This window comes from Leptosomus discolor, chromosome 1, assembly GCF_034619465.1.
Source record: "Leptosomus discolor isolate bLepDis1 chromosome 1, bLepDis1.hap2, whole genome shotgun sequence".
Taxonomy (NCBI): Eukaryota; Metazoa; Chordata; class Aves; order Leptosomiformes; family Leptosomidae; genus Leptosomus; species Leptosomus discolor.
Window position 1 is genome coordinate 84,316,943 of NC_141391.1, and position 27,798 is coordinate 84,344,740.

General features: G+C 36.3%; 1 protein-coding gene across 2 annotated transcripts; it reads left to right on the forward strand.

Moving 5' to 3' along the window:
• Positions 1-438: 438 nt before the first annotated feature.
• Positions 439-26,959, forward strand: MOSPD2 (motile sperm domain containing 2). 2 transcript variants are annotated; one of them, XM_086477235.1, is made up of 13 exons: positions 439-594; positions 1,349-1,435; positions 3,717-3,871; positions 7,655-7,715; positions 8,940-8,978; positions 10,523-10,647; positions 15,753-15,926; positions 18,648-18,760; positions 22,345-22,441; positions 23,261-23,357; positions 24,017-24,146; positions 25,904-26,024; positions 26,533-26,959. In XM_086477235.1, exons 1-13 carry the CDS (start codon positions 549-551, stop codon positions 26,677-26,679), a joined length of 1,392 nt encoding a protein of 463 aa, XP_086333361.1. In that variant the 5' UTR covers positions 439-548; the 3' UTR covers positions 26,680-26,959. The 2 variants fall into 2 exon arrangements, with proteins under 2 accessions (XP_086333361.1, XP_009950983.1); XM_009952681.2 differs by having other exon boundaries at positions 25,904-26,006.
• Positions 26,960-27,798: the final 839 nt, after the last annotated feature.

The window sequence follows — 27,798 nt, forward strand, 5'->3', positions numbered from 1 at the left end:
TGTGTGATCAAAAATAGTCATTTTAACATCTGTCTCTGACATTTCATGGCTTGACATGCTGATGCCTGTTAAGCTTGAACTTGAACTAGTGGTGCTTAATATATACATTCATCAGTATAGATTCTTAGGCTATATACTAATTTATATTAATTAGAAACCTGTTTTTACACCTGCCCTACATGCACCTTGTTGTCTAATGTTTTTCTTTGAATACGAATCACAGAAGGTATTTTTCTGATGAGAGTTATCTTGTAGTGTTCCTAAGTGTTGTCACAGTAGATAGGTGCTTTTAATCAATTTCTCATGCTATGCTTTATCTGCTTAAGTTTGAAAACGTAAAAGAAATCTCACGTACCTAGTAGATGCTTATATTGAAACTTGATTTTTGTGTTTTCATAGCAAATGTTATATTCTTACAATAATTGGTTTATTTGCTAGATAAATCAGATAAATATGATTCTAGAGATGTGGAAAGACTTCAGCAAGATGATAGATGGGTTGAAAATTACCTGATTTGGCGTCACGATGTTGTGGATGATACATTAAAGATGATTGATGAAAGCTTTCAGTGGAGGAAAGAATATACAGTTAATGGTAAGCTATGTTCTGTAATGATTTTGATGGTGTCTGTTGCTTTCCTGTTGAATAGCAACTGACTTACATGTAGTTTCACTAAGCACCTTTTAAAGGTTTTGTAAGTACCACAGAGAGCCTGAGCAAGAACTCTTCTATTCAGTTAAAAAAGAAAAAAAAAATTAGACCTTTTGCTTTTTATGTTGACCAGTGCTGTCTCACTGTTTTGTTGTGGTTCCATATGTATATTTGAAAGATTGTTTAAGAGAAAGGCAGGCAGCTATCTCTTGTTTTGTCTTTGTGCATTTGCTAGAATTGAGTCCAAAAAAAAAACCATAGCAAGCAACAATGAAAAAACAAGGTTCTGTTGTTCATCATAGTAGCACTGGTCTGACACCTTAAGTAGAATAGACCTGTTCTTTGTGCTGTGAGAATGTTTTGAAGGTGAGCCCTATCTAAAGGACTTCACAATCTCAATTAAAGGATAGAGCAAGAGAGGCTTCAGATATGAGTGAAAACAAACATTTGCAGCATTGTTTTACATACATTTTTATTATTTCTTCCTAAATAGATCCTACTCTACAATATGAGAGGAAGAAGACAGTAAATATTTCAAATAAGCTTAACATTTGCATCAGTTTAGTGAAGGCCTTGGAAAATTGTTTACAGAGACATTTTTATATTTTGTTCTAGAATTCTTCATTTTTAGTGACTTCTGTTAAGCTACAATGCGATTACTATGATTATTGAAATAATCTTTTATTTGGCTTTGCAGACTTGACAGAATCTGTCCTTCCAAAATGGTTATTTGAAACCGGTGCACTCTTTCTGCATGGATATGATAAAGAGGGCTATAAATTATGTAAGTTACACAGAATATAATATTTTCAGTCATTGATTATTATTCTTTGTTTCTAGCATTTTAGCATCTATTTTGAAAAAGAAACATTTTAAACATAGATGTAGGTATATATTGGTAACTGTTTTTACTAAAAATAAGTTTGTAACTTTTATCTCTTTGGATCACAGAAGTGGAATAAGGAAATTATCAGCAGTTTTCAAAAAACAAACCTTTATCCTAATTATAATGCAGTTTTTAACTTCCCTGTTGAAGTGCATTGTTTCTGTATCTACTGTGGTGAATATGACTAGTATTATTACAGTGCATTGTCATTGCTTTTCTAGCAGCCCACATTCTTGCATACTTGCAGTGGTTCACAGGAGCTCTGCAATGGTTTTCTTGTTTTGTTTATTTTTTTTTCTGATGTCATTGAAGTGTTCAGCAACAGTGGATAGCTGAGAATTGTTGGAGAATGAACTCTCAAGTTGTGTGATTAACTTCTAGTAATTAAAGATTTGTAGGGAACCAGTAAATATTGCCTGAAATACTCCTGAGGTTTTTTGTGTATAATAGATGGTCCAGTATTTTCTATAAATTAATCTGTTGTAACTTCTCACGTATTTACTTTTAATCAAGCTGAAATCCCATGAGGCAGAAGAGGCTTTTTAAACAAATCACTTGTGACTCATAAAGCTTTCTAAGCAGTAATCTTGAACCTTGGAAAAAAAAAACAACCCCGAAAATTTAAATCTGAAACTCTATTTTCCTTGGTTTACAAGGGCTAGTTTGTACTTCCAGAGATACCACTAACCATCCAATCTTTTACAGAAATGGCTGTTTTAAGCATCAATATACTAGCTTTCAAAAAAAAAAAACCCACCCAAAAACCATGACCAGAAAAATGCAGCTTTTATTCTGTGGCTGTGTTTTGTTGAGCTGTCCCTTTTCTTGAACTTGTAAGATATCAGTGTTGTATGAAGAATTGCTGCTTTGTTAGGCTTCATGAGTTTCTTTTAGCCTCCAAGGTAAGTATTCAAGGATAAGCGGTGGTGATAGCTTCTATAGCATATAGACAGCTGAGCGTGATTGTACTGGGTGGTGAGATTGAGGGGCAGGGAAAAGTAGAAAAAACCATGGATTTATTGCATCATTACTTGGGACTGAGAAAATTATGCAGTTGTTTCATGACAAGGCGTAAGTCAGGTAAATGATTTCTGATTTTATTGTTGCCAAAACGTAACTAATGCCTCAATTTTCCATACCTAAAATGTTTCTTCTGTGAATGTTAATTGTCAGAATATCTGACTTGGTATGCCTGTTTAGATTGTGTTCTAGTTAAGAGCTCCTGGCTAGTTAATATTTGAGAAACGTATTTCTTGGGCTATGTGCTCCATTCTCATTCTATTATGTAAACATTTTAAAGTATAAAGAAGTTCTTCAAGGATTATTGGTTACTTTCACAAGAGTCCTGTGTTTGAATAGGGGTATCTTTTTCAAATTCTGAATTTACAGCATCTAGTTAATGTCATGTTTAAAAATAGGTTTGTTTTTTTATGAGCCATAAAATATTTTTGTATTTGAAATTGGAAGTAAAAGACATGGAGTATAAATATCTTTTTTTAGTAAGACTTTCCAAGTTTCAAGGGGAAAAAATATTAAAGTATAGCTGCAATTGTTTTCATGTCTTGTCTAATTTTGGTATTGTAGGGGTACGAAAAATGAAGTCTGCTTTTCATGTTGCTGCCCCAGATATTTCTTTTATCACTTCATTGTATAACCAGTAATCTGGTTTCAGACATTTTTATAAAGTCTTTTACTGTGAAATACACTACTTTTAAAGGGAAAACTTCTCTTGAGTCACTCATTTCTTATTCCAGAAGGGTATGTATTAGGCTTTCATTTATGTATTGTTGCCACAACCACAACAATACTTAGAATATATGCAGAACATAATAACATCTGAGGACTGTATGATTTAATTTGAAATTATGAAATGATAATCTAAATAAGAATTAGCCTTTAAATACATGAAAAGTATTTTTCCACTCTGTTTCTTCTGTGGTATAATGCTTTGTATTTTCAGTTTTCAAAAAGTTTCAGTATAAAAATATGAGCAAGGAAAGAAGGATGTGTGGAAATTTATGCAGTTTTTCTGGCTGTTCAATGGCCACAAAATATGTGACAATGTAGAATACAAACTCAGAGGTGTTAATAAGTTTCAGTGCATCCTGTATAGTTACTTAATGTGTTCTGTTAATTTGTATCTGTTTCAATGTGTGTGCTTTTCGTTTCTTCTCACAAGTTTGGTTCAGAGTGAAGTATCATGCAAGAGATCCTAAACAGCAACTTGAGAAAAAGAAACTGGTAGCTTTTTGGTTAGAACATTATGCCAAGAGAGATCATGGAAAGCCCTTAACAGTGGTATTTGACATGGCCGAAACTGGAATCAGTCACATAGTAAGTGTGTTTATTGTGGTTTTCTGATTGCTTTCTGAATTATTTAACTGATGTCCCCAGGAAAAGGGGATACCTGTGCAGTCCTTGAAACCTAAATAACTTAAATAACAGCTGCTCACATCAGTGATATCATAGAAATGTAGAATGGTTTGGGTTGGAAGGGGCCTTAAAGATCGCCTAGTTCCTGGGCCCACCTCTGCAGCCTGTCAAGGTCCCTCTGGATGGCCCCCCTTCTCTCCAGTGTGTTGACCGCACCACACAGCTTGGTGTTGCCGGCAAACTTGCTGAGGGTGCGCTCAATCCCACTGTCCATGTTGCTGACAAAGATGTTAAATAGCACTAGTCCCTGAGGAATGCCACTTGTCACTGACCTCCACTTGCATGTTGAGCTGTTTACCACGACTGAGTGTGACCATCCAGCCAATTCCTTATCCACAGTCCATCCATCAAATCCATGTCGCTCCAACTTAGAGACAAGGATGTTGTGCAGGACAGCGTTGAGCGCCTTACACAACTAGAGGTAGATGAAATTGGTCACTTTTCCCTTATCCACCAAGGCTGTAACCCCATTGTAGAAGGCCACCAAATTTGTCAGGCACAATTTGCCCATTGTGAAGTCATGTTGGCTGTCACCAATCACCTCCTTATTTTTCACGTGCTCTAGCGTAGTTTCCAGGAGGATCTGCTCCATCATCTTGGCCGGGCACAGAAGTGAGACTGACTGGCCTGTAGAGCTTCTTCCTGTAACATGTACAGCTTTACAGTTGCTGTTAATTCAGTCTGAATGGTATACTACTACTACCAGTAGAACTTGATCTGATTAATGGCATAGAAAGAAGCTGCAGCTTACGTATTGGTCGAGGTCCTCTTCTGAAATTTGGAGATAAAAATGCGTTTTTTCTTTAAACATAAGTAGATCTAGGAGTGAAGGTTTGTTGTTGTAGTATCTCTTCCTTTAGGTCAGATTTCTATTAGTATCTTAGTATAAATGCATACCCATAGTTTACTACAGGCATCTATAAGATTTGCTTTGTAGAAGCTTGTTTAGATTAGAACAATATCACCTGCTGCATTTTTACTGATCCTCAACTTAGACAATGTAAAATCGAGTTTGTTGTTGTTTTTTTTTTCTGGAGGGGTGGGGGGAGGTGACATTTGGGTAATTTTGATGTAGACAGATGAAAATCTACAGAGTTCTGTCATTCTGTTCAGCTGAGTTCAGTAAAGTACATTTTTAGCACCTGCTTTCAGGAACAGTATTTAAGCTAGTTTAGATTGCAAGATGGAGATCTTACCTATTGTTACATATTTATAGATATAATCTAATAACTAAAAATCTGTCTATAGATAAAAAATTATTTCTATAGAGTATTGAAATTTTTCTTGCCAAATGCCATGCTGTCCTGTTATTCTTACAGGAATGGCTAAAACTTGTATCTTGTTGTGTTTTTTTTGTTGGTGGTATGGTAGGAATGCATTTAAATAAGCCAAAAACGCTTGCTTTCTACCTTTTCCAGGCAAGGTGGTTAATGTTGCTTTAGGACCTTGCAGCTGTGCAGTACAGGGCCACAAGCTTTTGAGAAGATTTATTTTGACAAATATGGTGTAACTCAATTTTGCAAGGCAGGATTGATGCTCTTACCTGTGCCTTAAGAGCTGTCTATCCATACTCCTAAAGATAATACTGCAGCCATGGTTTTATATAACAAGAATAAAGAATTGTTATTTCTTTGTGAAAAAGCAACTTGGTTTGCGTTTTATGGAGCATATCCTGAAGCAACTTGTTTCCAGTGTCTTTGAGACTCCCAGAGCTACAATCTCAAGTGCTGTCCAGAAGTGTCCCAGTACAGTCTTGCTTTGTAGTTAGTATATTTATCACAGAACAGGAATATTTTTAATGGCTGTTTGCAGCCACGTGGAGTAATGAATAAACTTTATTCTAAAAACTTGGATTTCTAAGTTTGTTTCCAAAGCGTGTTTCATTGGTTTGTTCCATTGCCATGGACATCTATGTCAGCTTTTATCACTGGTATGCACCCAGGTGATTCTGATAGCTCATGCCTTGTTGCCACTAGTTCAGGTAACTAGAATAGATGCAGTTATTGAATGGTCTGCTGTAATCTGTACTTCTAATTCTAGACTTTATCAAAATAATGGATCCGTTCTCCTAATATCTGATAGTGCTGCTTTTGGATAGGCAGCGGAATAAAGAGCAGCGTCCTTGTTAACAGACAGGACATTCTGTCATTGCTTAGGAATCTATCACTGTTTAGGCTATTAAATGAAAAATTTGCATTTGGTACAAGGAACAGCCAGTTGAGATAAATGCTTCCATTAAAAGCTGCCTTCTGCCTCTAAAGATATCAAGCTTTTTGTTAGTTTCTAGTTACTGAAGCTACTAATAACGCTTTCAGGTTGTGGATAATCCTCTTACACAGGGTGTTGGGTTTTTTCTGTCTGTCTGCAAATATTGTAATAGTGCGTTTACATAACCCTAGGAGCCAGTTCCCCGTAGCATATTTGCTGTTATGACAGGCTTTGGATCCTCCATCAGCAATGTATTTTGTACTATTTCTGAAATTAGTAGTAGTGATCATTCTGTTAGAAGGACTGGGGAAAATACCAGTATTTGTCCTGGTTTGGCTGGGGTAGAATCGTAGGCCAGCAGTGCTAGGCAGGCTCAAGCCAGCCAGGGCAGCTGACCTGAGCTAGCTACAGGCGTAGTCTGTACCATAATGTCATGGTCATCATAAAGGGAGGTTTGCTGAGGAAGGGGAGCTCCTGTGGGTTCCTCCTGCTCCTTCTGTGGCTTCTCCCAAGGACTGCTCTCTGATTGTGATGACTGGATGTTCATTTGATGGAGTGTAGCTCTGTTGGTGTTGGTGGTGTTTCATAAAGTCTGTTTTGCTTCTACCTGTGGGTCTGCTCTCATTTTTGCTGATTCCCCTTCCTGGCTGGTGAGGGGTCATTGGATGGTGGAGTGACTGTTACTGTTTAGCTCTGGGTACAGGCTGAATGTAGACAGTACTCATGGCAGGCTTCCCACCTAACCAAAGTATCTTATTGTGGTGAAGTAGCTCTTTATTATCTATAACTGTTTCATAAAATGCCCTTTTTTGCCCTTTACGTTATAGTCAGTTTTTATTATACCTGGATTTTACAATGCAGACTTAGCTGTGCTATTTCTGTGCAGCTGCTTATTGGATGGAAGCACACTGAAAATGGGTGGTATACAAGGAGCTCTGAGTGCTGCGTGTGTCCACAATTTCTCTGCGTACCACAAACTAATACTAAACCCCAAAATAATCTTAAAAGGAAAACTTACCTTTTTTCTCTGGAAGATCCTGAGTGCAGTAGCATATTGAACAATATGCAAGATAAGTTATTGAAGGGAAATTTCAGCATATTTAGTGTTCTCCCTTGTAAGGCTTTAAGATAATCTTTCAAGCTTCTCTGGTCCTAAAGGCTTGGTTTTCCTGTATCTTTCCCGTACAGCTTAAATCATGTAAGTACTCTGCAGCAGTTGAGACGTAACTTACTGCATTGATAATAGGTCTGTCAGGTTCTTTCTTGGATAATAAAGCTGTTTGACCACAATCCTGCAGCAGTTTAGTGAAGTGAAAAGCATTGCACTGAGTTTGGATGATGTTTGTAGTATGTGTAAGATTTGAAAACAGATAATTGCAATATAAAAATCTTGTGCTAGTCAATAAATGCCTTGATTTAACTAAGCCTGGATTTTTAATGTTTTGATTTACATTGTTTACTGTGCTTTCATTTTAGGACTTGGATTTTGTTCGGTTCATTGTCAACTGTTTTACAGATTATTACCCGAACTTCCTCAGTAAGTAATTGTGTATTAAATCTTAAGCACTGTGGACTTGTGTAATAATAAGAGGTTTTCATAATATTACAGATCATGAGGGAGGCTAAGTCTTTTTGCATGTGCTTTGTGGTAACTACATGGAACATGTGGATGTTACAGGTTCAGAATATTTTTGTGCTCTTAAGTCAGCACAACTTTGTGTTGTAAATAAACTTTACATTCATCAAAAATCCACTGGCTCTTCATGAAATAATAATATAAGACATGCTTTTGTGCATTAAAAAATTGATACAAGCATCTAGTAGAACTGAATTGGCCTGTTTTTTTCCTTTGCTCTTTGTTACTTGTGCAGAAGCTTTGCAAAATTGCATGGCAGTTTGTATCCTTTAGGAGTCTGCAGGGGACAAAGAATGAATGGCTATGGTAAATTTTAGGGAACAAGTGTTTACTCTGAACAGGAATAAGGGGTGTTTGTGTGCACACTTGGAAAAACCTGCATACTTGCAGTGCGAACTCTCAGTAGTTTTTGTTAGCTCATCTTAAATGAGTTACAAATTTTAGGTGGAAATGTGTCTGAATATTGAAATTCTGTACAGCAACAGCTTAAGCACTGAATATTAGATTTCAGCTTGCTGATCAAAGTTCAAACTTTGGTCAAATATCAAACTTAAAGGCAAGTGCAGCGTTATGGTTTTGTTTTTTTGGTATTCAAGAGAAATTTTGGGACACTTCTGAGTCAAAGTACTAACTTTTTAGGCTTCTCTCCTAAAATAAAAAAAAGCTTGGGAAGAAAAAAATGCAGATTTACAAAGACTTGGTGTTTGTTTCTTTGGGAAGAAGAGGTGCTGAAAATATAACTGATAAACTTTTTTACATTCAGTAGTTGCTTTTCTAGGTCAGGTTGAGATCTTACCTTTCTCTGCCTTATTTGGGGAGATTACTTACTAGTAACAGTATGTTGGAAAAGTAGTATCCGAGAGAAGTGTATAAGCAGTGTATATCTTAGAATTCTGTTAATTGTTTTCCAAGCAAACAGCTACATGTTTTTATATGATAATAGAAATTTGTTTTTAACACATATAAACCTTTGTATAAAAGTGCTTCTACAGGAAAGTGAACATGGAGGTTTCTAAAAATGAGTATTCACTTTTTACATGACCATAATTGCTGCGCTTTGCCTTAAACAGAGAAATAAGTAACACTTGATATTCAGATTATTTCCTTGTCTTTTTGCCTTTTCAGCAAAGATAGTAATCTTTGAAATGCCATGGATAATGAACGGTGAGTTGTTTGATTTTGTTTGGTTTCTTAGATTATGATAACTTGTAGGGAAGGGATCGTGCCCCTGTACCCATCACTGGTGAGGCCGCACCTCAAATACTGTGTTCAGTTTTGGGCCCCTCACTACAAGAAGGACCCTGAGGTGCTGGAGCGTGTCCAGAGAAGGGCAACGAAGCTGATGAAGGGCCTGGAGAACAGGTCTGATGAGGAGCTGCTGAGGGAACTGGGGTGGTTCAGCCTAGAGAAGAGGAGGCTGAGGGGAGACGTGATTGCTCTCTACAGCTGCCTGAGAGGAGGTTGTAGTGAGGTGGGGGTTGGTCTCTTCTCCCAAGTAACAAGCAATAGGACGGGAGGAAACGGCCTCAGGTTAAGCCAAGGGAGGTTTAGGTTGGACATTAGGAAACATTTCTTTACTGAAAGAGTGGTCAAGCACTGGAACAGGCTGCCCAGGGAGGTGGAGTCACAGACCCTGGAGATATTTAAAAGATGTGTAGGTATGGTGCTTAGGGACATGGTTTAGTGGGGGACTTGGCAGTGCTAGGTTAACAGTTGCACTGGATGATCTTAAAGGTCTTTTCCATGATGTTTCTATGATTCAAACTTATTAGCATAAATAGGAAGCATTTTTCTGTTCTGTGTAGATACAGCTGAATGGTGGCATTTTTTAAACATGCCTCTTTAAATCTGTCAATTTGTAGGTTGCACACTTTTTGTTTTTCCTTCTAGCATTGTATTTTGGATCATGCTTTAAATGGAGTCTGTATTCATCCTGTTATCTTTAAAGCCTGGGAGACCTTGATATATAGTCTATTCCTTGAATGTTACCAACTGTAGTTCTTTCAAAGCTAAATCTGTTCATGATTTGGGAATACTATCATCAAGAAATGATGAACTCTTATAACCAACCAAAAACTAGAATACACAATTTAAGATAGATGCCTGACACTGGATGCTAATATCGTTACAGGTGTTTTGATGTGTGTACTTAAATATCTTTAATTATAATGTACAGGATTAATGTGTTGTTCCTGTATTTTTACTGTATGAATACATATTTTTATGCTGGCTTTATATTTTTCTCCATATTCATGTTTTACCATTACTGAAATAAGTATGGTGTTTGAAAATACTCTGTAGATCTGAAAAAGTGTCCTTTAAAGCAGCAAAACATTTCAACTAGAAAGGGTATATACATATCTTTCCTAACCTCCCTCACTTAGATTTGGAAACAAATTTGGTTTTACCCACTCAGTATTTCCTGGGCTGAATTCCAAGACAGCAAAGTTGTCATTTATTAAATCAAAGATACTCATTCCATGAAAGTCTGTGGTCTATCTGCATTCACCTGCATCCATAAAATATTTTCTCTGTAAATAATTTTCCTTGCACTGTTTATCCCTGTTATAATAGATACTTTCAGAGCATGTCCTGCCATATCTTGCAGGATATAGCTCACTTGAGTTCTATAACGTCTACCAATACACTGCAAAAAAACCCTTTCCTGACAACTTATGTGTACCTTTTGTTTGTGTCTTTTTTTAAAGCTGCTTTTAAAATTGTGAAGGGTTGGCTTGGCCCAGATGCAATAAGCATGTTAAAGTTCACAAACAAGAGTGATGTACAGGAATACATCAGTGGAGAGTATCTGCCACCTCACATGGGTGGAACTGTAAGTATATTAACATTTCATGGTCCTTTTGTGATAGATTGAGACATTCCTATATAAATGACATGTGGGGCTGAGAGCTGGCACTTCATGGGTGTGAGATTTCTTGAAATCGTTCTGCCAATAATAATTTGTAAATCACAGTAATATAAAATAGGTTAACTTCATGATAATTTGATATCTGGCAGTCCTAAGTACAGAAATTATTTTTGAGTCATTCATCCACTTTGAAGTCATTGGAAACCACTTAGTTTTTCAGACCTTTAAAAAAAATCCATTTTAAATGTCGTTCTTCCTTCTACTTTTTTTTTCCTCCAACTTGATGATTTCAAGATTGTGTTGGTTTATGAACCAAGTTCTGTGAACAGAAAATAGGCTTCAGGGCCCTCAGTTTTCATGCTGCTCCAAAGTTATGATTCAGTAAAGGCAATCATATTTGCAATTATTTTTCCTTTGTCTCTAGAGCTGCATTTTAAGAATGGCTGTAGAAGATTCTTTTTTAAGAGTGTATTAGAGCTCAAAGAGTATGCTAAAATCCGGTATCACTTTAACAGAATCTGAATTGACTGTCCTAGTGCAATCTCTAAAAAGAGATCTTGTACAACAGGTTTCACTTTCACAAAGCTGGTAAATCAGTTTGCATAATCTTTATAATAGAATTTTCAGAAAGAGGATGTTTTTCTTTAAAATCTTTGTTAGACCATTTATGGTAGTGAAGTAACTCCATTGTAGAAGAGTTATATTTACTTGTTTTCCATTTTTTTTCTGAAGTGTTTTTGGAGTTGTGGCAGTAACGGCAATGTGGAGAAAAGGAAAATTGCTTTGGCAAAAGTAGGGGAGGCCATATTCCTTTGTGTATAAACTCAAGGTAGAGTTCTGGTTGCCAGAAAATATTAAACTTTGGGAACATAAAAGACTAAGTTACTTTGATTTTTATTTGACTGAAAGTAACAGCCTTTGGAAAGTGCTTTGCACAAGATTCTTGAAGAAAAGATACCCTCTTTCTTCATGGAAAATCACTGACCAAAATCTCCCGTCTCATATGAGAACTTTATTGTCTTAAATCTGAAATTCCTGAACTTCAGGAGTAGACATTGAGGGAAGGGTGATGATGTATGAAATGGCTTCAGTAAGATTTGAATGGAGTATAGCAGTGGTTCTGGGCCTAGCTCCCAGGTTGTCATCGTGTTGTTGCAATAGAGGGGAAAGTTCTTTTCCTCCTTCCTAAAGCTGAGTATCTCCCATCTGCTTTTTAGACCCATCTTACCTGATACCTAATTAGAGCTTTAAAACAAACTTGTGGCTTTGCTAATAACCTCCTGAAGTGTCTGGGTAAGCACATAATGTTAGAGTTACTCATTATCATGCCTTGGTCCTGAAAGGTCTCATCACCAGTTAGCAATAGTTGACCAAGTTGGCTCTATGTTGCCTATCTTCTACGGGCGTTAACAAGTTCCAGAATAACAGAGGCAGCTTATCCAAACCATTTTGTCTGTGGTAGTAAGTTGCAGTGACAGAAATAAACTAGTAGCACACAGGAGTAAGCTTGCTTGATAAAGACTCCAAGGGGTTTTGGCAATTTCAGAAGAAGTTAGATCTCTACATATTAAAAGCCCTACGTTTTGAACCAGCAGATGCTTTGTCTAACTACTGAGTCTCTTTAGTATTTAGCCACTTGGTGGGTGTTTTGAACTCAGCCTCAGAACTGTTATTCTGGAAGTGTTGTTAGCAAATAGTCAGACTCCAGAATCATGCTCTGAATCTTCCCTCAGATTTCTTCAGTGCATACAGTAGAGCAGGATTTTGCATCTCTAACAGCAAGGAGTTTTTCAGTGACTGGAAGACAGACAACTTCCTGACCCTTTCTCAGAATTTAACTTTTCTTGATGTGATTAACCTTGGAGTCCTCTTGGGGCAACTAGATAGAGTACATCCACCATTATCAGTGTTGTCAGGCCTGTTGTTTTGAGGCAGTATCTGTCTTGCACAAATTAATTCCCTCCATTCTCCACTCAATGTTTGGGGTTTTTTTTGCCTCCTTCCAATTCTTTGTTGTCTTCGATTTCCACATGTTTAGGAACTGATCATCATGTTTGCAACTAGCATAACGCAGGTGAATAGCACAGCTTTATCTGTTCATACTTTGTACTCCAATACAGCAGCCATAAGTAGACTCTCATCCTTTCTGCTGTCCCCTACTAGGATCCATCTTGGAAGAGCCAGGTCTTGCCAATCTGAACGACTAGTGGAGCAGGTCATTTGCCTAGTTAGTTACTTTGGGGAGATACAGAGAATATGGGTGCAGTGGAATCTAGGTATCCAAAAAGAAAGTTAGACTAGTTTTTGGCATTAACAAAAGAATCCATTTTGAAAATAAAATTAATAATGTTGGACTTGGAGTCAATGATAACTTTGATTAACCAAAAGAACTGTTCTGTGTGTCTATTGGAAGCCTTCAAACTTCAATATCTCAGTCAATTTATCTCCAAGTATGTTTTGCTTTTACTCTGGCCAAGGGTCACTCAAAGGATGAATCTGAGGCTTTCCTTAGCATGAAAATCCTTCAATCAACTCTGTTAGCTGAGAAAGGAGGAAGATTACTTGACTTTAGACAACTAGTGAACAAAGGTGTCTCCAAAGTGTTAAAAGCATTAAAAGTAATCATGGAAAACAGACTTGGATTTTGCAGGAATATAAACTTAAGTTCCATTCAAATCCTCATCAGTGTCTGTAGGCTGTGAATATTGCTGTACTGCTAATCAAGAGGGGCTGCATACCATGTACCTGGCTTTGAGTTGCTCTTTTCCACAGTGCACAGAGGTCCCTCTCTTTATTAGAAGGTTTGTCTTGGAGAATTGCCCAAAAGAGATCTAGGAGCAAGCTAATGATAGGCAGTCTGGAAAATTAGGGTTAAGTGCTCAAAAGCCACTTGCTAATTGCTTTCACTTAGTAGTAAATATATACTAAGTCAGTGTCTTCCTGGATTCCTGATCTGTTGTATCCCACATTCTACCATTTCTGGCTGTTGATATTGATGGTGGAACAGTCCAGTTCTTACGACATATGTATTTCCAAATGGCCAGGGAGATTTGTTGCCTCTTAACATTTTGTGCGAGACTGATGTACATATGGTGTGTACATATTGATGCAAGATGTGTACGTACAGTAGGGGTTTCGTTTGTATTTGCTTGGTTTTCCTGGGCAATTGGAAATGGATTTTACATGGATGAATTGTCCAAGATTCCTTCCACTGGTGCCAATATTGAACAATCTGTGCAACTATAATGTGGTGCTTTTCACCTGGGTATCTGAACTGATAGCCCATAACTTGTTTTCTTTAAAGTACCTTTTGTAGGTCAGTGGCCTGAAGTTAAGCCTTGATTTCATGTGATTTCATGGCCACTGTGTACATGTAATACTAGAAAATATCACTACCATCATTAAGATATCTCTACCATAATTGCCAGACAGTGTAAAGTCTGTACATCTGCTTACAAAAGAAAGCCATTAGTCTATAGAATGGATGTATCAAGCATTACATAAATCTGTCTTGTTTACTTGTCTGAGGTTTTCAACCTATTGGTAGATAAACCCCTGTCGCTGAAACTTACAGACTGTGATTGGGAAGTGTGGGGCTTTCAGTTGTCCCAGTGACGAGATTCTGTTCAGCTGAAGCTATCCAGCATCGTAAATGACTGTGGCCAAGTGAAATGTGCAGCAAATTTAATGCCTTTTTATTAAGGTGACTTTGTCATATGCCCTTCATCATATGCTGGAAGGGAGTGGAAAGGCTTATCAGTTTGGCTAAGGGTAAGCTGACTGTTTCTGCCTTGTCTTTGCAAATGGAGTATGTCAATATTCTGCAAGCCTACTGTAATGTTTCTAACAGTCTGGAGTCTTTTCTTCTAATAGTGAATTAGTTTGTTACTGATACTTAAAACTTTGTCCTTTAGGCCCTTAATAGGATAATGCTTGAGCCAGTGGATACCTGTTTCATTCACCTAAAGGTCTGTGACTTGCTTCAGGCTGAAGAATAGGAGAGATTTAGGCCTTGATTATAGACTAGCAGGCAGTATGCCATTTTGTTTGGGGTTTCTTTGAATACCCCTGTCTAAGTCTTTTTCTTTTTTTTCCTAATGTCACATTATTCTTTGTTTTTGGGAAAACATACTTGCTCATGGAGAGGTGTCTTGAAACACCTTTCTTCAACTCCCTGCTGGTAGCATGGTTTGGGAACTGTGGGCATGGCTTGAGCCTGCCTCTTAGGAGTCAAAGCTATGTTATTTTTTTCCTCCACTGGAAAACCTGACAAATTAGTTCACTTGAGGTTTAAAACTGTTTGAAAATGCAGTAGGAACAGAGGTTCCTGTTTAAACACTGTTTCTAACGTTAGCTGTAATAAAACTATTTTGAGAATGTTAAAGAGAATTTGTGGTTAGCCACAACTGCTTTTTACTGGTCTTCCAATAGAAAAGATAACATTACTGTAGTGGGATTGGGAACTTAAGTGTGCTGCTTCTGCGTTATGCAGGTGTCTTGAATGTGGTCTTAAAATTGATTTGGCATTCCAAAGACTGAAGTCTGAGTTGCAGGATATATTAAAGGTCCACATACTAGGTTAAACTTGACGGATTGTTTGGAGTGGTTTTGTGGTTTGGGGTTTTGTTTTGTTTTTTTTTTTTTAAACTGTGGCTGTTATGAAACTAAAATGCAAGGAAGAACTGAAGTTTTTCATCACTTTTGGAATATTCTTTAGAAATAGCTGTCACAAGTTTTAAACCCCATTTTCTAGAACTAACAACAAAACTTCAGCATTAAGACTCTGGATGCTGTTCCTAGAGAGATTCTGCAGTTCTAATGTGACTGTAAATAACAGTGGTTACAATTGAGTGGCTTCATTGGGTGGCTGTATTTATTTATCTATTAATGATGATAAAAACTATTGATAGTGTCAGCTTTCTGCATGGGGATCTGACTTAAAATGAATAAATGAAATATACAAGTCAAGTGCAAAAAAATAAATTAATAGTATTTCCATTAAAAAAATACTAGAGAAGGCACTTCTCATCCTCCTAAACTGGTCCTTTAAAAATCTCCTTATGTTCTAGGATTCTTTCAAGTACAGTTATCCTCCATTGGTTGATGATGACTTTCAAACTCCTTTATGTGAAAATGGGCCCATTACTAGTGAAGACGAGCATGAAAGTAAAGAAGAGATAGATGCGGACACGAAGGAGACTGGGGAGCTGAATGAAGAACAACAAAATCTTAATCAGAAAAAGGTATCTAACTCTTTGAGCCAAGCACAAGCCAAGACTAGTTAAATGGTTACAAAGTGGGACAGGAGGCATATAATTTTTGTCCTGTCTGGCTTTACTTTGTTTTGATTTTTTTAAAACTCTTTTCTTCTGCCCTCTGGTGTGACAAAAGAACACAGTAAAACTGAAAATTATTCTTGCAGTATCAACCTTGCTTCTTAGTCTGTTAAGACCAGTTTCATGCTTCTGAATGAGTAAAATGTGTACCAAATATTTAGTGGATGTCTGGAATAGTGGAGTGCACAGTAAAATTTAAAAGGTTTCTGTGTTTTGTTTTCGATGATTATGTCTTTCTAGTTGGTTTATCTTTTCACCTTGGGATATCTAGTGTTGTAGATCTTAAAACACATCTGGTTTTCTCAGATGCTTAAATCAGTATGTACATGAGAATATTAACAGTTAAATATTTATACTTCACTGGATGTTAATTTGTTTTCTTAAATTATTGATGAAATTTCAACATGTAAAGTTTTCATTTAGTCTCAGGAGAAATTGTGTCCCTAATCCGTCAATGGTGTCTTACAATGTAATCTTCCTGCAGTGGTGTTTATCCAGGAATATAAAGGCATTGTTTTACACAAGCCTATATGAAAGGATATTTAGGAATATGCAGTGATAGTCAGTGGGGATATTGCTCTTGAAAATAGTAGGAAAAATCTGAAATTCACAACTTTAGTGCCATAATTAATTTTGGATATGAATTGCAAAACTGCTGTTCAACAGAGTAGAATACCTTAATATTACACTTCCAGTTTCATTTACCATTTTAAGTTTTTTTTGTCAGAATAATTTGACTACTTTAAGTAGCCTGGCTGTTCTTTGCAACTTGGCTGTTCAAAAAAAAGATAATTTCACTGACCTTAAGGTCAAAAGGAAGCATTACATAACAGTGGTGACTTCCTGACCGTTAAACTCAGTAGCTTGTTTTGATTGTAGCACATTTTCCAGGCTCTGATTCTCAGGTATATGGGGAATTCTTGTTCAGTATGCGAGTTGGCTTTGATGCCTGATAGCCTCAGTGTTTGGTTTTGTGGGTTTTTTTATTTGCTTGGCTGAGTTCAGTTTTATACTTAAGGTATTCTTTTTTTTTTACTTCATTGTTAAAATGATTTGGTTTATGGTATCTTCTCTTACACAGTGTAATCAAGCTGCTACTCGATCTTTTCAATGAACTAAGATTGATATTTATGCTTATCTTGTATCAGTTAATCTTAAGGCATGCTTAAGGCCTTACCTTTAACATACATTTAAAATTTCAGACCATATCTCATTGTTGGTACTGTTTCTGTAAAAAGTAGGTTATTTTGCTTCAACTCACTATTCTTCTGTTCACGTATTTGAGAATATTACTTGGTATTTCTTCCACAGCAAGTACACCATTGTTTGCCACTTCAATGTTACGTTCTTTTTCAAAATGTGTTTTGCAGAAATACTCCCTTATCCCAGAATGGTTGGCATTTCTTATTTCCAAGTTAATTATTTTTTCCTGACTGTCTAAAAATATTCAAATATTTTTTAATAAGGCTGGGATCCAAACTAACAGATTTCAAGTAACCTGTGAGATATTGTCTTCATTATTTACTGCAGTACCAGTCTTTATATGCAGACTTGTCGCCACTAAGAATTCATCTTATGAATTCATCTTTATGTATGTGTGACTCCTCATACCCCATAGAAGGGCCTATTTCTTTCCACAGAGTAGGGGGAACATGAGTGATGAACTTGATTAGTAAGTGCCTGTCCTGTAGATGCCTCCACCTTTAATATGTGCTATAGTAATATTTTTTCTCTGGTAATTTTAAGTAGATTTATGTAGCGCAGTGTATTTACACACTAACCTTTTAATATAACTAATTATTAAAAATAAAATTGCTGTGTGGTTTCTTTTTAAAATCTGTTTTCTATTCTATAAAATTTTGTATTCCTTTCATTCCCATACTTCATATTTACATAAACTGAATTCTTTAATATGTTTTCTTTGTATTTTAAATGAAATAAAATCAAGGCTAAGAAAACTGTTCAGCTAGCTGATCTTGAGTAATGATGTCACTAATTCTTTCAGTCTTCTGTATTTCCCCCCCAGCCCCATTTCGCACTGAATTCCAGAGTTCTTTCATTTTTTTATAAAGCGATGTCCAGGCCTGATGACATGTATTTCCTTAATGTAAGAGGAAAACCCTCAGAACTTGATACCCGCAGTTTTGGATGCACCAATTCAATCGGCATTATTTCTTTTAAGTTCTCCGAGACTTCACAGAGTTCCGTCTAAAAGCAGTGAAGATGTCTGGCATCTCTGCAATCCAGTAGCGTGGAATTGTTATTGTGTTTTCTGTTCAGGGTTGCAGTGGGGTGTCTATTTTAACTGAAAAGTTTTGCAGTGGAAGAATAAGATCAGTGCTTAATAATCTTAAATATTTGAAGTATTATAACTTAATGTGTCTGAAGTTTTCAAAAAATAACCAGCTTGGGCTTCAGGAAAATACATGTCGAGGAGCAGAAGTTTTGTTTCATCCATTTCATTTGGTGGACTTGGAGCAGCATCAGGGAAAGAATACATATTAAGCTTGGTCTGTAATATGTAAATTGTTGAAATAAGCTTCCTCAGTCTTTGAAATACCTGCTTGATTCTGTAACATGTGTAACCCAGGTTTCTAGTTAATCATTGTAACTGTCATTTTTACTCAGATGAACTCTATAGAACAAATTACCAAATCAGAGGAAACTGACAAAACAGAGATCAAACCAAAAAATGCAAAGAAAGCATTAACCACTTTTAAAGGACCTTTATTACATATCAGGTAATAATAATTTTCTTTATATTTTACAATGTGCCTCGGACACTTAATTACTGAACTAGTCAGTTTTCAAAATAAATTTTTTTCAAACTCTTAGAGGAAAACAAGTTAAAGTGTTCTTAAAAGGATGTTTATACAAGGCTCAAAGAATTTTTCTGGTTTTATATGTTTTTTGTGAATCTTTTGGTGTCACAGTTGGCATGCTTTTTGTACTAATTAGTAGGTGTACATTTCATAGGACTGTAGAAGCATTTCATGGTTTCAATTGTATTAGGAAACTCATTGGATGTACTTAAACCTGTGCTTATCTATAATGAGAGCAGTGGTTTGACACTGATAGCATTGGCTTAAGAAAACCAGTGCCTTTAAGACAGCTTTCACTGTTCAATCTTTCTTGAATTCTTTTCACTTAAGATGGTATAAATGTCTACACTAGTAGTTTGCACCAATTAAACTTAATGGGTTCGGCTTATTTTGTGTGGGAAGTGCTCTGTATAAATGGTGTACCTGCTCAGAAGATTTTGTCACCCAGGATGCTTACATCTTGCAGTTAATCTGCTTTTTATCATTAAACTAAGAACAAACAAATAGCCAGTATCACTTTTTTTTTCACTGCCTTTGGGGTTAAGGTGCTTGTTTAGAAATTGATTTAGATGTTAACTTTTATTTTCACTTCCAGTTTGCTATTAGCTGAATGAAGAAAATATCTAATTTATAGGTAATTCCTTAGCTAATTTTGTAAGTGCTGTACTGAATTAGTTTTGGAATGAATTTGAATAACGACATGCTCATTAGCATCAAAAAATATTTTGTATGTGTCAAATTTTCCTGGTTTCAAAATGAAAATTATCTTTATAGTCCTTTGTGCAAAAACCTCCTCTGTATAGACTTAGTTTCTTGTATGGCAGGACAAAGGCATAGACTGCAGAATTGTGATTTTAAGATTGCTTAAAATTTTCTGTCCTTATTACAAAATCAGTTGTGTGTTTTCCATCCACTTAAAAAAAACCCCAACAAAATGCAAATCCAACAAAGACAGAACCAAACCACCAAAAAAAACCCATGCAAAAAGAAAACCCACCCAAAACCCCCACACAAACTGTATCTTATTTTCTCTTGAAATATTTCAAGTTCTACTTTTGGAGTAGAAGTTGGAGTTCATGTAAACTACATGAAAGAGTGAACTTAGTCAAGTATAGAGATGGCAATACTTGTAGTCGTGCTGTCATGAAAAATAAAATACCGGTGTCTCCGTTGTCCTTGCTGTTTGTTGTTTGTTTTTAAGTAGACTCTAAGTAAACTCTGCAAATTCTATGTGCAGTTGTTGCTCTTTATTAATACTCTACCTCTGTAGAAGCTAGAACTAGTTTTCATTTCCTTGGAATCTTTCTCAGGACACTGAACTGAAATTTATTGAACTGATAATATATAATGCCATTTATAACTAGTCGTGGGCACTTATGTTGGAGACTCTAAGCTCTGTCAGTATAATAGGCTCGTATCCTTGCTGATACCAGCATTGCCCAGTGAAGGAAGCAGCCTACACCCTGACTGGGAAGCTGAGCCACAGCAGCTTTGACACCATGAAATCACCAAGAACTGGCAGCCTTTTGTGCCTCTCAACTGCTGCTGCAGAAGTGTGAGGCCTCCTTAGCCCCCCTGCAGGGGTATTTCTTACCTACAGCTGCTCAGTACTTGTTGGCTCTGGTGTGTGAACAGAACTGGGTATGTGTGCTCTTCTGTTTCTCATACTGTAGTCATACTCACTAGTCATCTGTTGGCCTGGTTTAGACTGCTATTACATTTGCCTTGCATACCTTACTGTGAAAGAATGCTCTTTATTGACTTTCCTCAATAAATGAATTTATAAATGAAATGAAAGCAGCAGTTCACTTGCACCATCTTGCAGAAGACTAGCTCATGTTATGGTGTATTTTGAGGTGAGAATGTCTAGTACGAGCTGAAATGGTTATCCCACACACATCAGAGTCAAGAAAGTACCATTTCTGTGGAAATTAAAGAGCTTGGGTGTTCATTTAATAAAACACCCCACCTTCTCAACAACTACATACCACTTCCTCCCAATGCTACAGAATGGGCTGATTTCACAAGCAACAGGCATACAGTGGTAGTCGTCAAGCCCCATTTTTTTGGTTTAGTAGCCATGGTGGTAGAAAAGAAAGATCAGGCTCTTTCCTTGAGCTCTTTTTGTGGCTTGTTCTGATGCTAGTCAATGCTTTCCTGTCTCATTTATGGTTCATCCTGCAATTGCTGTAACACACAGCTGCAATAGTATGATATGAAGATAACCAAAACACTTTGTAACTACACTCCTTCATTTCCCTACTCTTGTTGGTTACTTAAGTTGAGAATTTGGGAATGGGAAAAAAAAAAAGCAGCGAATACGGTTACCCTGTTAATCTGATTTAAACCCATCAGTTTCTTTGCTTTCTGCCTCACTCAGTACATGTCCTTCTTTCCTACCAAAAAGAAATAAAAATTCTGATGTAGACTATAATGCATTGTAAAACACAGGTACCCCCACATTTATGTAGTTGCCATTGGACTCCACTTCTAGCATGGACATTCAGGCTTGCCCCACAGCACCAAGGATTTTTTTTCTTCTCGGCTAATGCACTGGTTTGTTTGAAGTGAGAGAAGAAAGAAGGATTAGTACTGTAAAAGGAAGTCTTTTCAGGAGGAGGTCAAATTAACATGAAATTGGCATTCTAAAAAGGGGAAAGAAAGTAACAGTTTTCAAAAAAGGCTTTCTGTCAAAAGAATATGCAGTTCTGTAGTACTGCATAGTATGGCAGTTCTTTACGTACTCCTAATGTGATATATTAAAAGAAAACAGTTTTTCCACATGTTACTTGAGTTTCCTCTCAACTTGTAGTATATGAGCATGCCTTGCTTTTTGCCTAGTAGTGTTCATTTGAATGATTATTCCAAAATGAGTGGTTTTAAAAGATTTCATGCATGACTGTCCTAATTGCACAAGAGTACTAAAACAAGTGATAACTTTATTTATGCATGTGTCACCAGAAGTATATGAAGACTGACTCATAAGTACAAGTGAATTAGCTGTAGTGGTTGAAATGATTGCCACTCGCAGGTATCTGCCCGCTCCTCTTAGCTGTGCGCTGTACTCATTACAAGGGTAGAGGTATGAGGTAGGAATTATTCCATGTCCATGACACCTTATACTCTTTAATATCAGCATAAACTAAAATTAATGATGCTTTCCCTTAACGTACTGCTCTAAGATGCAGTGGCTGAAGTGACTGTATAAATGTGTTGGCTATTCCTGCTGTTGCAGATGGTCACGCTCTTCCAGATGGAAGAAGCCAAGGGCAGTAATCAGCTGAGGGAGCTAGGTCCACTTGTGGTCATGAGTCAACCCTGAGCTTCGCTGTAAAATTTCTGCGATTTCTTTTCACAGCTTTTTTTCATCAAAAGCTGTTTATAGTGACTGTAGCTGCAGGTTGAAAGTATTTTATTTTCCTGTAGGTGTGGTCAAGTTTTTTTTCTATGATATGTTGTAAAGATAACTTGAAGAAACTAATCCTTTTCAAATTTCTTATTAGCCCAGCAGAAGAGCTATATTTTGGATCCAAAGAAACTGGAGAGAAAAAATGTTTGATAGTTCTCACAAATGTCACTAAAAACATAGTGGCTTTTAAGGTAAGGATTTTGTGTATGGCCTGGTTTACTTTACTAAATGCGTAACTGTTTCTTGTTTTGGGTAAGGAGGAAGAAATACTATTAAACCTACTTTTCAGTCTAATTTTTTTATTCTGTTGTGATGTTTGAAGCAGATAAAAGAAATCTTCTGGCTCCATTTGTGCCTATTACATAGCACCCCAAAGGGGATAATCAGTAATACAAATCTTTGGCGCATGGACTGGAAAAGAGCTATGGTGATGGTTAATTCTTTAGTGAGGGTCTAGTATTTCCTGAAAAAGAAGGGCTTGAGTATTGAAAAGTCATCTTTTCAGAATTTTTCTTCTTTTAAATCTTGGCTGGGAACAAGTTAGTAATGCTCCAGAATGGCGCAGCTCCATCTGCAAATGTCACTGTCAAAGGAATTAATGCAATTATGTTTGCTTCAGAAATGCCGAGTTGACTTGTGTCTTGATTTGACTTTCCACCACGTCTTTTGTGTTCTCTGCACACACAGATGACCAAAGTTTCCATACTTTCATATTAAAAAATTTAATAGATAGTCCATTTGATATTTTTGGCTGTTTTTAAATATGTATGTAAGAGAGAAAAATAGCATATGCTAGAAAAGAAGGATAAAAGTTTTTGAGAGAAAAGAAAATGTGAAATACCAGTGTCTGATTACTCATACAAAATGAAGCATTGTAAAGACTCTGTGTGTTACTATGTTTTAATATTTAAGCTTTTGGGGATTTTGGTTATTACAGAACGAGGGAGGTTATGAAACAAATCATAATTTGTGCATGTGTTTGCTATATGCTTTCTTGGTGTTGTTTATAGGTGAGAACAACTGCTCCTGAAAAATACAGAGTTAAACCCAGTAACAGCAGCTGTGAACCTGGCACATCACTGGATATAATAGTCTCTCTTCATGGTGGTAAGTAAAATCTTACAATAGAGTTTAAGTCTGGACAAGTTTTATTACACAGGATGATGTTCTAGGTACTAACCTTTATATGTGCTTGCTGGGGTGTGAGACTGACTTGACACCCACGTCTGCTTGACTGTTGTATGAGAATGTTACGATTTGTAAAAAAAGCGTGGATGTCAGACAGCATTTGAGTAACTGCTTGTGCTGATTTACTATTCCACTTAGGCATAAGCAGCTGTTGTCTGCAGCCTGTCCTGTTTCTTGTCTTTAAAACAAGAAAGTCACAGTGGCAGCTGTCTCACTTGTGCTCTATTACAGTGTGTGTTTATCTGCGGTAAATCAGTTTCCAAAATTGTTGCAAGGACAGGTGAATTTGCTGGAGGGTGTATTCTTTACAAAATTCTGGGTTGTCCTTTAATCGTTCAGATGAAACTGATTCTGTTGAAATGAAACTGTAGAATTTTGGGAAAACTGATCGAAATTGTTGGACTTAAAAGAATTATTTCATTATTTTTAGTTCTGATGAGTCAGTGTCTGATGTCCTGCGATAAGCTCTCATTTTGAAACACTTTCATTCAAAAATGCTTCTATACACTTTGAAATATTGTCATTTTGTCTAAGCATACTTCTGTTTGTGTTGTTTTTTTTTTTTTCTTTGAGGGCAGGTTTTGCAGCTTCTTTGCAGGATCGTTTCCTTATAATGGCAGCAGAAATGGACCAGTCTTCTGGCGCAGGTGTGCCAGAACTGACTCAGTTTTGGAAAGAAGTCCCTAGGACCAAAGTGATGGAACATAGGTGAGCGTATGGTTTTCTGTTGACAGGGGTTTGTTTTATCCATTACCATTTAGCTCATTTATAACATTTGCGTATCATAATCAGTGAAGGCTTCTCGAGACCCAGTTGCATGCTTACTCACTGCAGTATATTGCTGAGGCTTCTGCTCTCTTTTAACTGGTTAGAGGTGTTTTTAATGTGTAAGATGTTACAGTATTCTGCACATGCTCTTCTTTTTGTTGTTGATCTTGTGCTGATTAAAAGTTAAGTTGAAAAAATGTGAATGGATGTGACAATACACAGGGACAGTAGATTTTTTTTTTTTTAATAAGAATGTGCCACTTGAGTTTTTTACAAAGAAACAAGGAAAGAAGGAATATTAAATGCAAAACTGTTTTCTAGACAATATTTAAAAATATTCCTGTTCTGCTAGGGAAAAATAATAATTTTGTGGAAAACTTTGTAAAACCTATCACATGTTCCCATGTGTTTTCCATATTTAATGGTGAAAAAATACCATTAGGAAAATACGTTTCCCCACACACTCAAATATACCTGTTACTTTTCGCTCTCTTCTGTTCACACCTAGCTGCATTGCTGTACATTTCTAGGAAAAGTTCATTGCTGTTCTTTTATCTAGAAGCCTTGGAGCCATAATACTGAGATGCTGTTTTGTCTTTAAAAAAAAGTAATTTGACTGTACTTTTACTTTAGATTGTTCCTGGGTTTTTTGGCATTTTGGTTTGGGGGTTTTTTGAGCTGTCTTTACCCCCTCCATGGCCAAAATTAACACGGAAAAAGTGTTTTTAAGACTCGAAGCCTAAGTCTTGCTCTGTCTTTGTTTCATCCCTTACTTCCCTGTTAAACAAAATCTACATCATGTGAGTGACCTTGAGCTTCCTTGCATGAATGTTGCAAAGTTTTTTTGAGAGACCCTGAAACAATAGGGAGAGATTATCTGATGACATTAAATGTATCACCTGCTAAGCATACCGTATGTGTGTGTTACTGATGAATACAAAACTGACCTTCACTTTTTATTAAACCTAGATTAAAAGTAGTGGAGAGTGTAATTACTGTCTCTTTAATATTTTATGTACAAGTCCTTTATCTGAGGAATCTACTTAGATTTTATTACATGTAATTTGTCCCTTTTTGTGTTTTGTCATGCTGGAGAAGTTTTAGCGTTTCTCTTCCCTTAAAATATAAAAATGCCACAGCCTCAAACTAACCATTTCTTTAGCAAATACATTCATTCCCACACTAATTGACTTGCATGTTACCAGAGGAGCTTCTGCTGTGTTTTATAAATTGCATAGGATCCCACTACCTTCACTTGTGGCTTGAAATTCTGTTCCTGCATTTTCAAATGTGGAGGAGGTGGACTCTATGAAAAATGTTGTTCCTAAGGTTTGAAATGCAAAGAAAACCTTTAGATTTTGTTTGCTGCTCAGTAAGTTGTTGCATCTCTGGTAGTAAGTATTTGACGGAATAATCCAGTGCACCCTGTGCTATGAAATTAAAACGATGACGATCTATTTTAACTGGGCATGCAGATAATTTTGATCTTGCTTTCTATATCAAAAGCTGTAAAAACATAATTGGTGGACTGAGGAAATCTTTTTAGACTATGTTGCTAGAGTCATTTAGAAAATTAATCAACCAGAACAGATGATAAAGCACATATCATAACCGTTAGATAGACTGTTTACTGTAAATTACACAATGTTACATTAGATTGATGGGTTTTGGTGTGTATTTTTTTTCCCCTTTCACAGGCTCAGGTGTCATGTTGTAGAAAGTAGTAAGCCTTCTTCTTTGACGTTAAAAGAGAACGCATTTAATGTTCCGGCAAAAAACAACGAAGATTTACATATACAGGTAATTATGTATTCCTTTGTGCTGAATATTGAATAAAATTATAAAATATGGTAGAGATAAAAAGAATTTGTACTAAACCTCTTTGGTACTTCATAAATCATACTATTTTAAAAGCTCAGCAATTGAAAGCAACTAAAGAACTTATAGTGATTTAATGATTTTGTTGAATGGTAATGGTTTAATAAAATACTACTTCCAATGCAATTTGCTCATTCCTCTTGTGTATATTACAGATCTGGGGTATCAATGAGCCTCAGTGGTATCTTTTGCTTCCTGATGTGACGATGTCACACCTGCTTGATTTAGGCAATATGGGCTATCCATAACTTAAGATTTGAAGCTCCTTAGCAGAACAGATTCCTGAAGTATGTAGTGATAGGGAAGATAGCACAAATAGTTCACCAAGAGAAGTTGTTTTTTTTTTTTTCTTTCTTCTGTGCTTATAGTTGTTGGCTAAATAGCTCTAAATTGACAAATACTTTCATGTGCAGTAATTCTAATTTAATTATACTATTTCTATTTTCAGCTAACTCGTTTACTGCAAATTAATAAAAGACTTCAAGAGCAGATTGATCGCTGCCTCTGGTTCCAGCAATTGTCAGTTGCTTTATCATTACTGTCAGTTACTGTTGTTGCCTTCTGCTTCTACCTGGCGTATACCCAGAGAAGCTAAAAAGAATTGCTGTGCCACGGGATGTGCTGCCTGTCATGGTTGGTTGGAGTGGAAGAGATTGCAGTGCTGCACTCGGATTCTGGAACTGCCAAAATGAGGGGATGAGCCCACAACAATGAACAATGATACAGTTTGCTGGGAAAAAAGAAAAGAAATGAATGACCAGCAAAAAAAATTACTGAAGGTTGACACTTGGAACAGGGCATGAGGAAGATGTTAGAGCTAGGACCTATTTTCACTGTACAACTGAATAAATACTACTGAACTGGAAGGAGGAAATGAAATACAACATAATTTAAAGCTGTTTAGTTTTTTTTCTTCTGTTCAACTGCTTTAAATACAGTATTTAATTTCTTTTCGTCATGTTCATTCTTACATTCTGAATTACTCTCATAGAAGGTACAAGAAGTCAACAGTGTATGCTAAAGGTTAACTGGTTCATTCAGGAAATTTGACAGAAATTACGTAGTACGGGCAGATTTTTTATATAAACTATGTATGTACACATATAAAGGAAGATATTTGTTGTTAGTAATTATTTTGGTAATTCAGGCTCATTGCTTTCATTGGTTAAATTCCTTATTTTTGTGCTTTTTCTGAATTCAAAATTATTGTAGATATTTCCTACGAAATAACAGATGACCCATAACTGGTTCATAAAAAAGCTAATAAATAGTCAGTGTAAGAACTTCTTCCGAGATGTGCAATATGGTTAGACTACAGGTGAATTTATGAAAAAAGCAAGTCAAGTCAGGAAGACTAAATATCATTGAAGGCAACAGAAAAGCATTATATCAGCCATTTCTGAAACTGTGTGGAAATGGTGTATGAAGCTAGTGAGTGAGAACGTACACTAACAAGGATTCTTTGTACTCGTTGCTGTAAATATGTATATTAAAATGATAAACACTTAAAAGGAGACTAATGGTATCTTTCATACTTTTAAAATTTTCACTTGATGAGGTCTAAAAATTTAAGATAGTGTCTTTACTAGAATTAATTTTTGCTACAAATTGGCTTTGTAACAGATCATTTAGTTTTATCTGCTGACTTCGATAGATGAGAAGAGATTATTGAGGAAAAATAAAGGTCATAACTCTGCTTCTGTCTTTCTGCTTA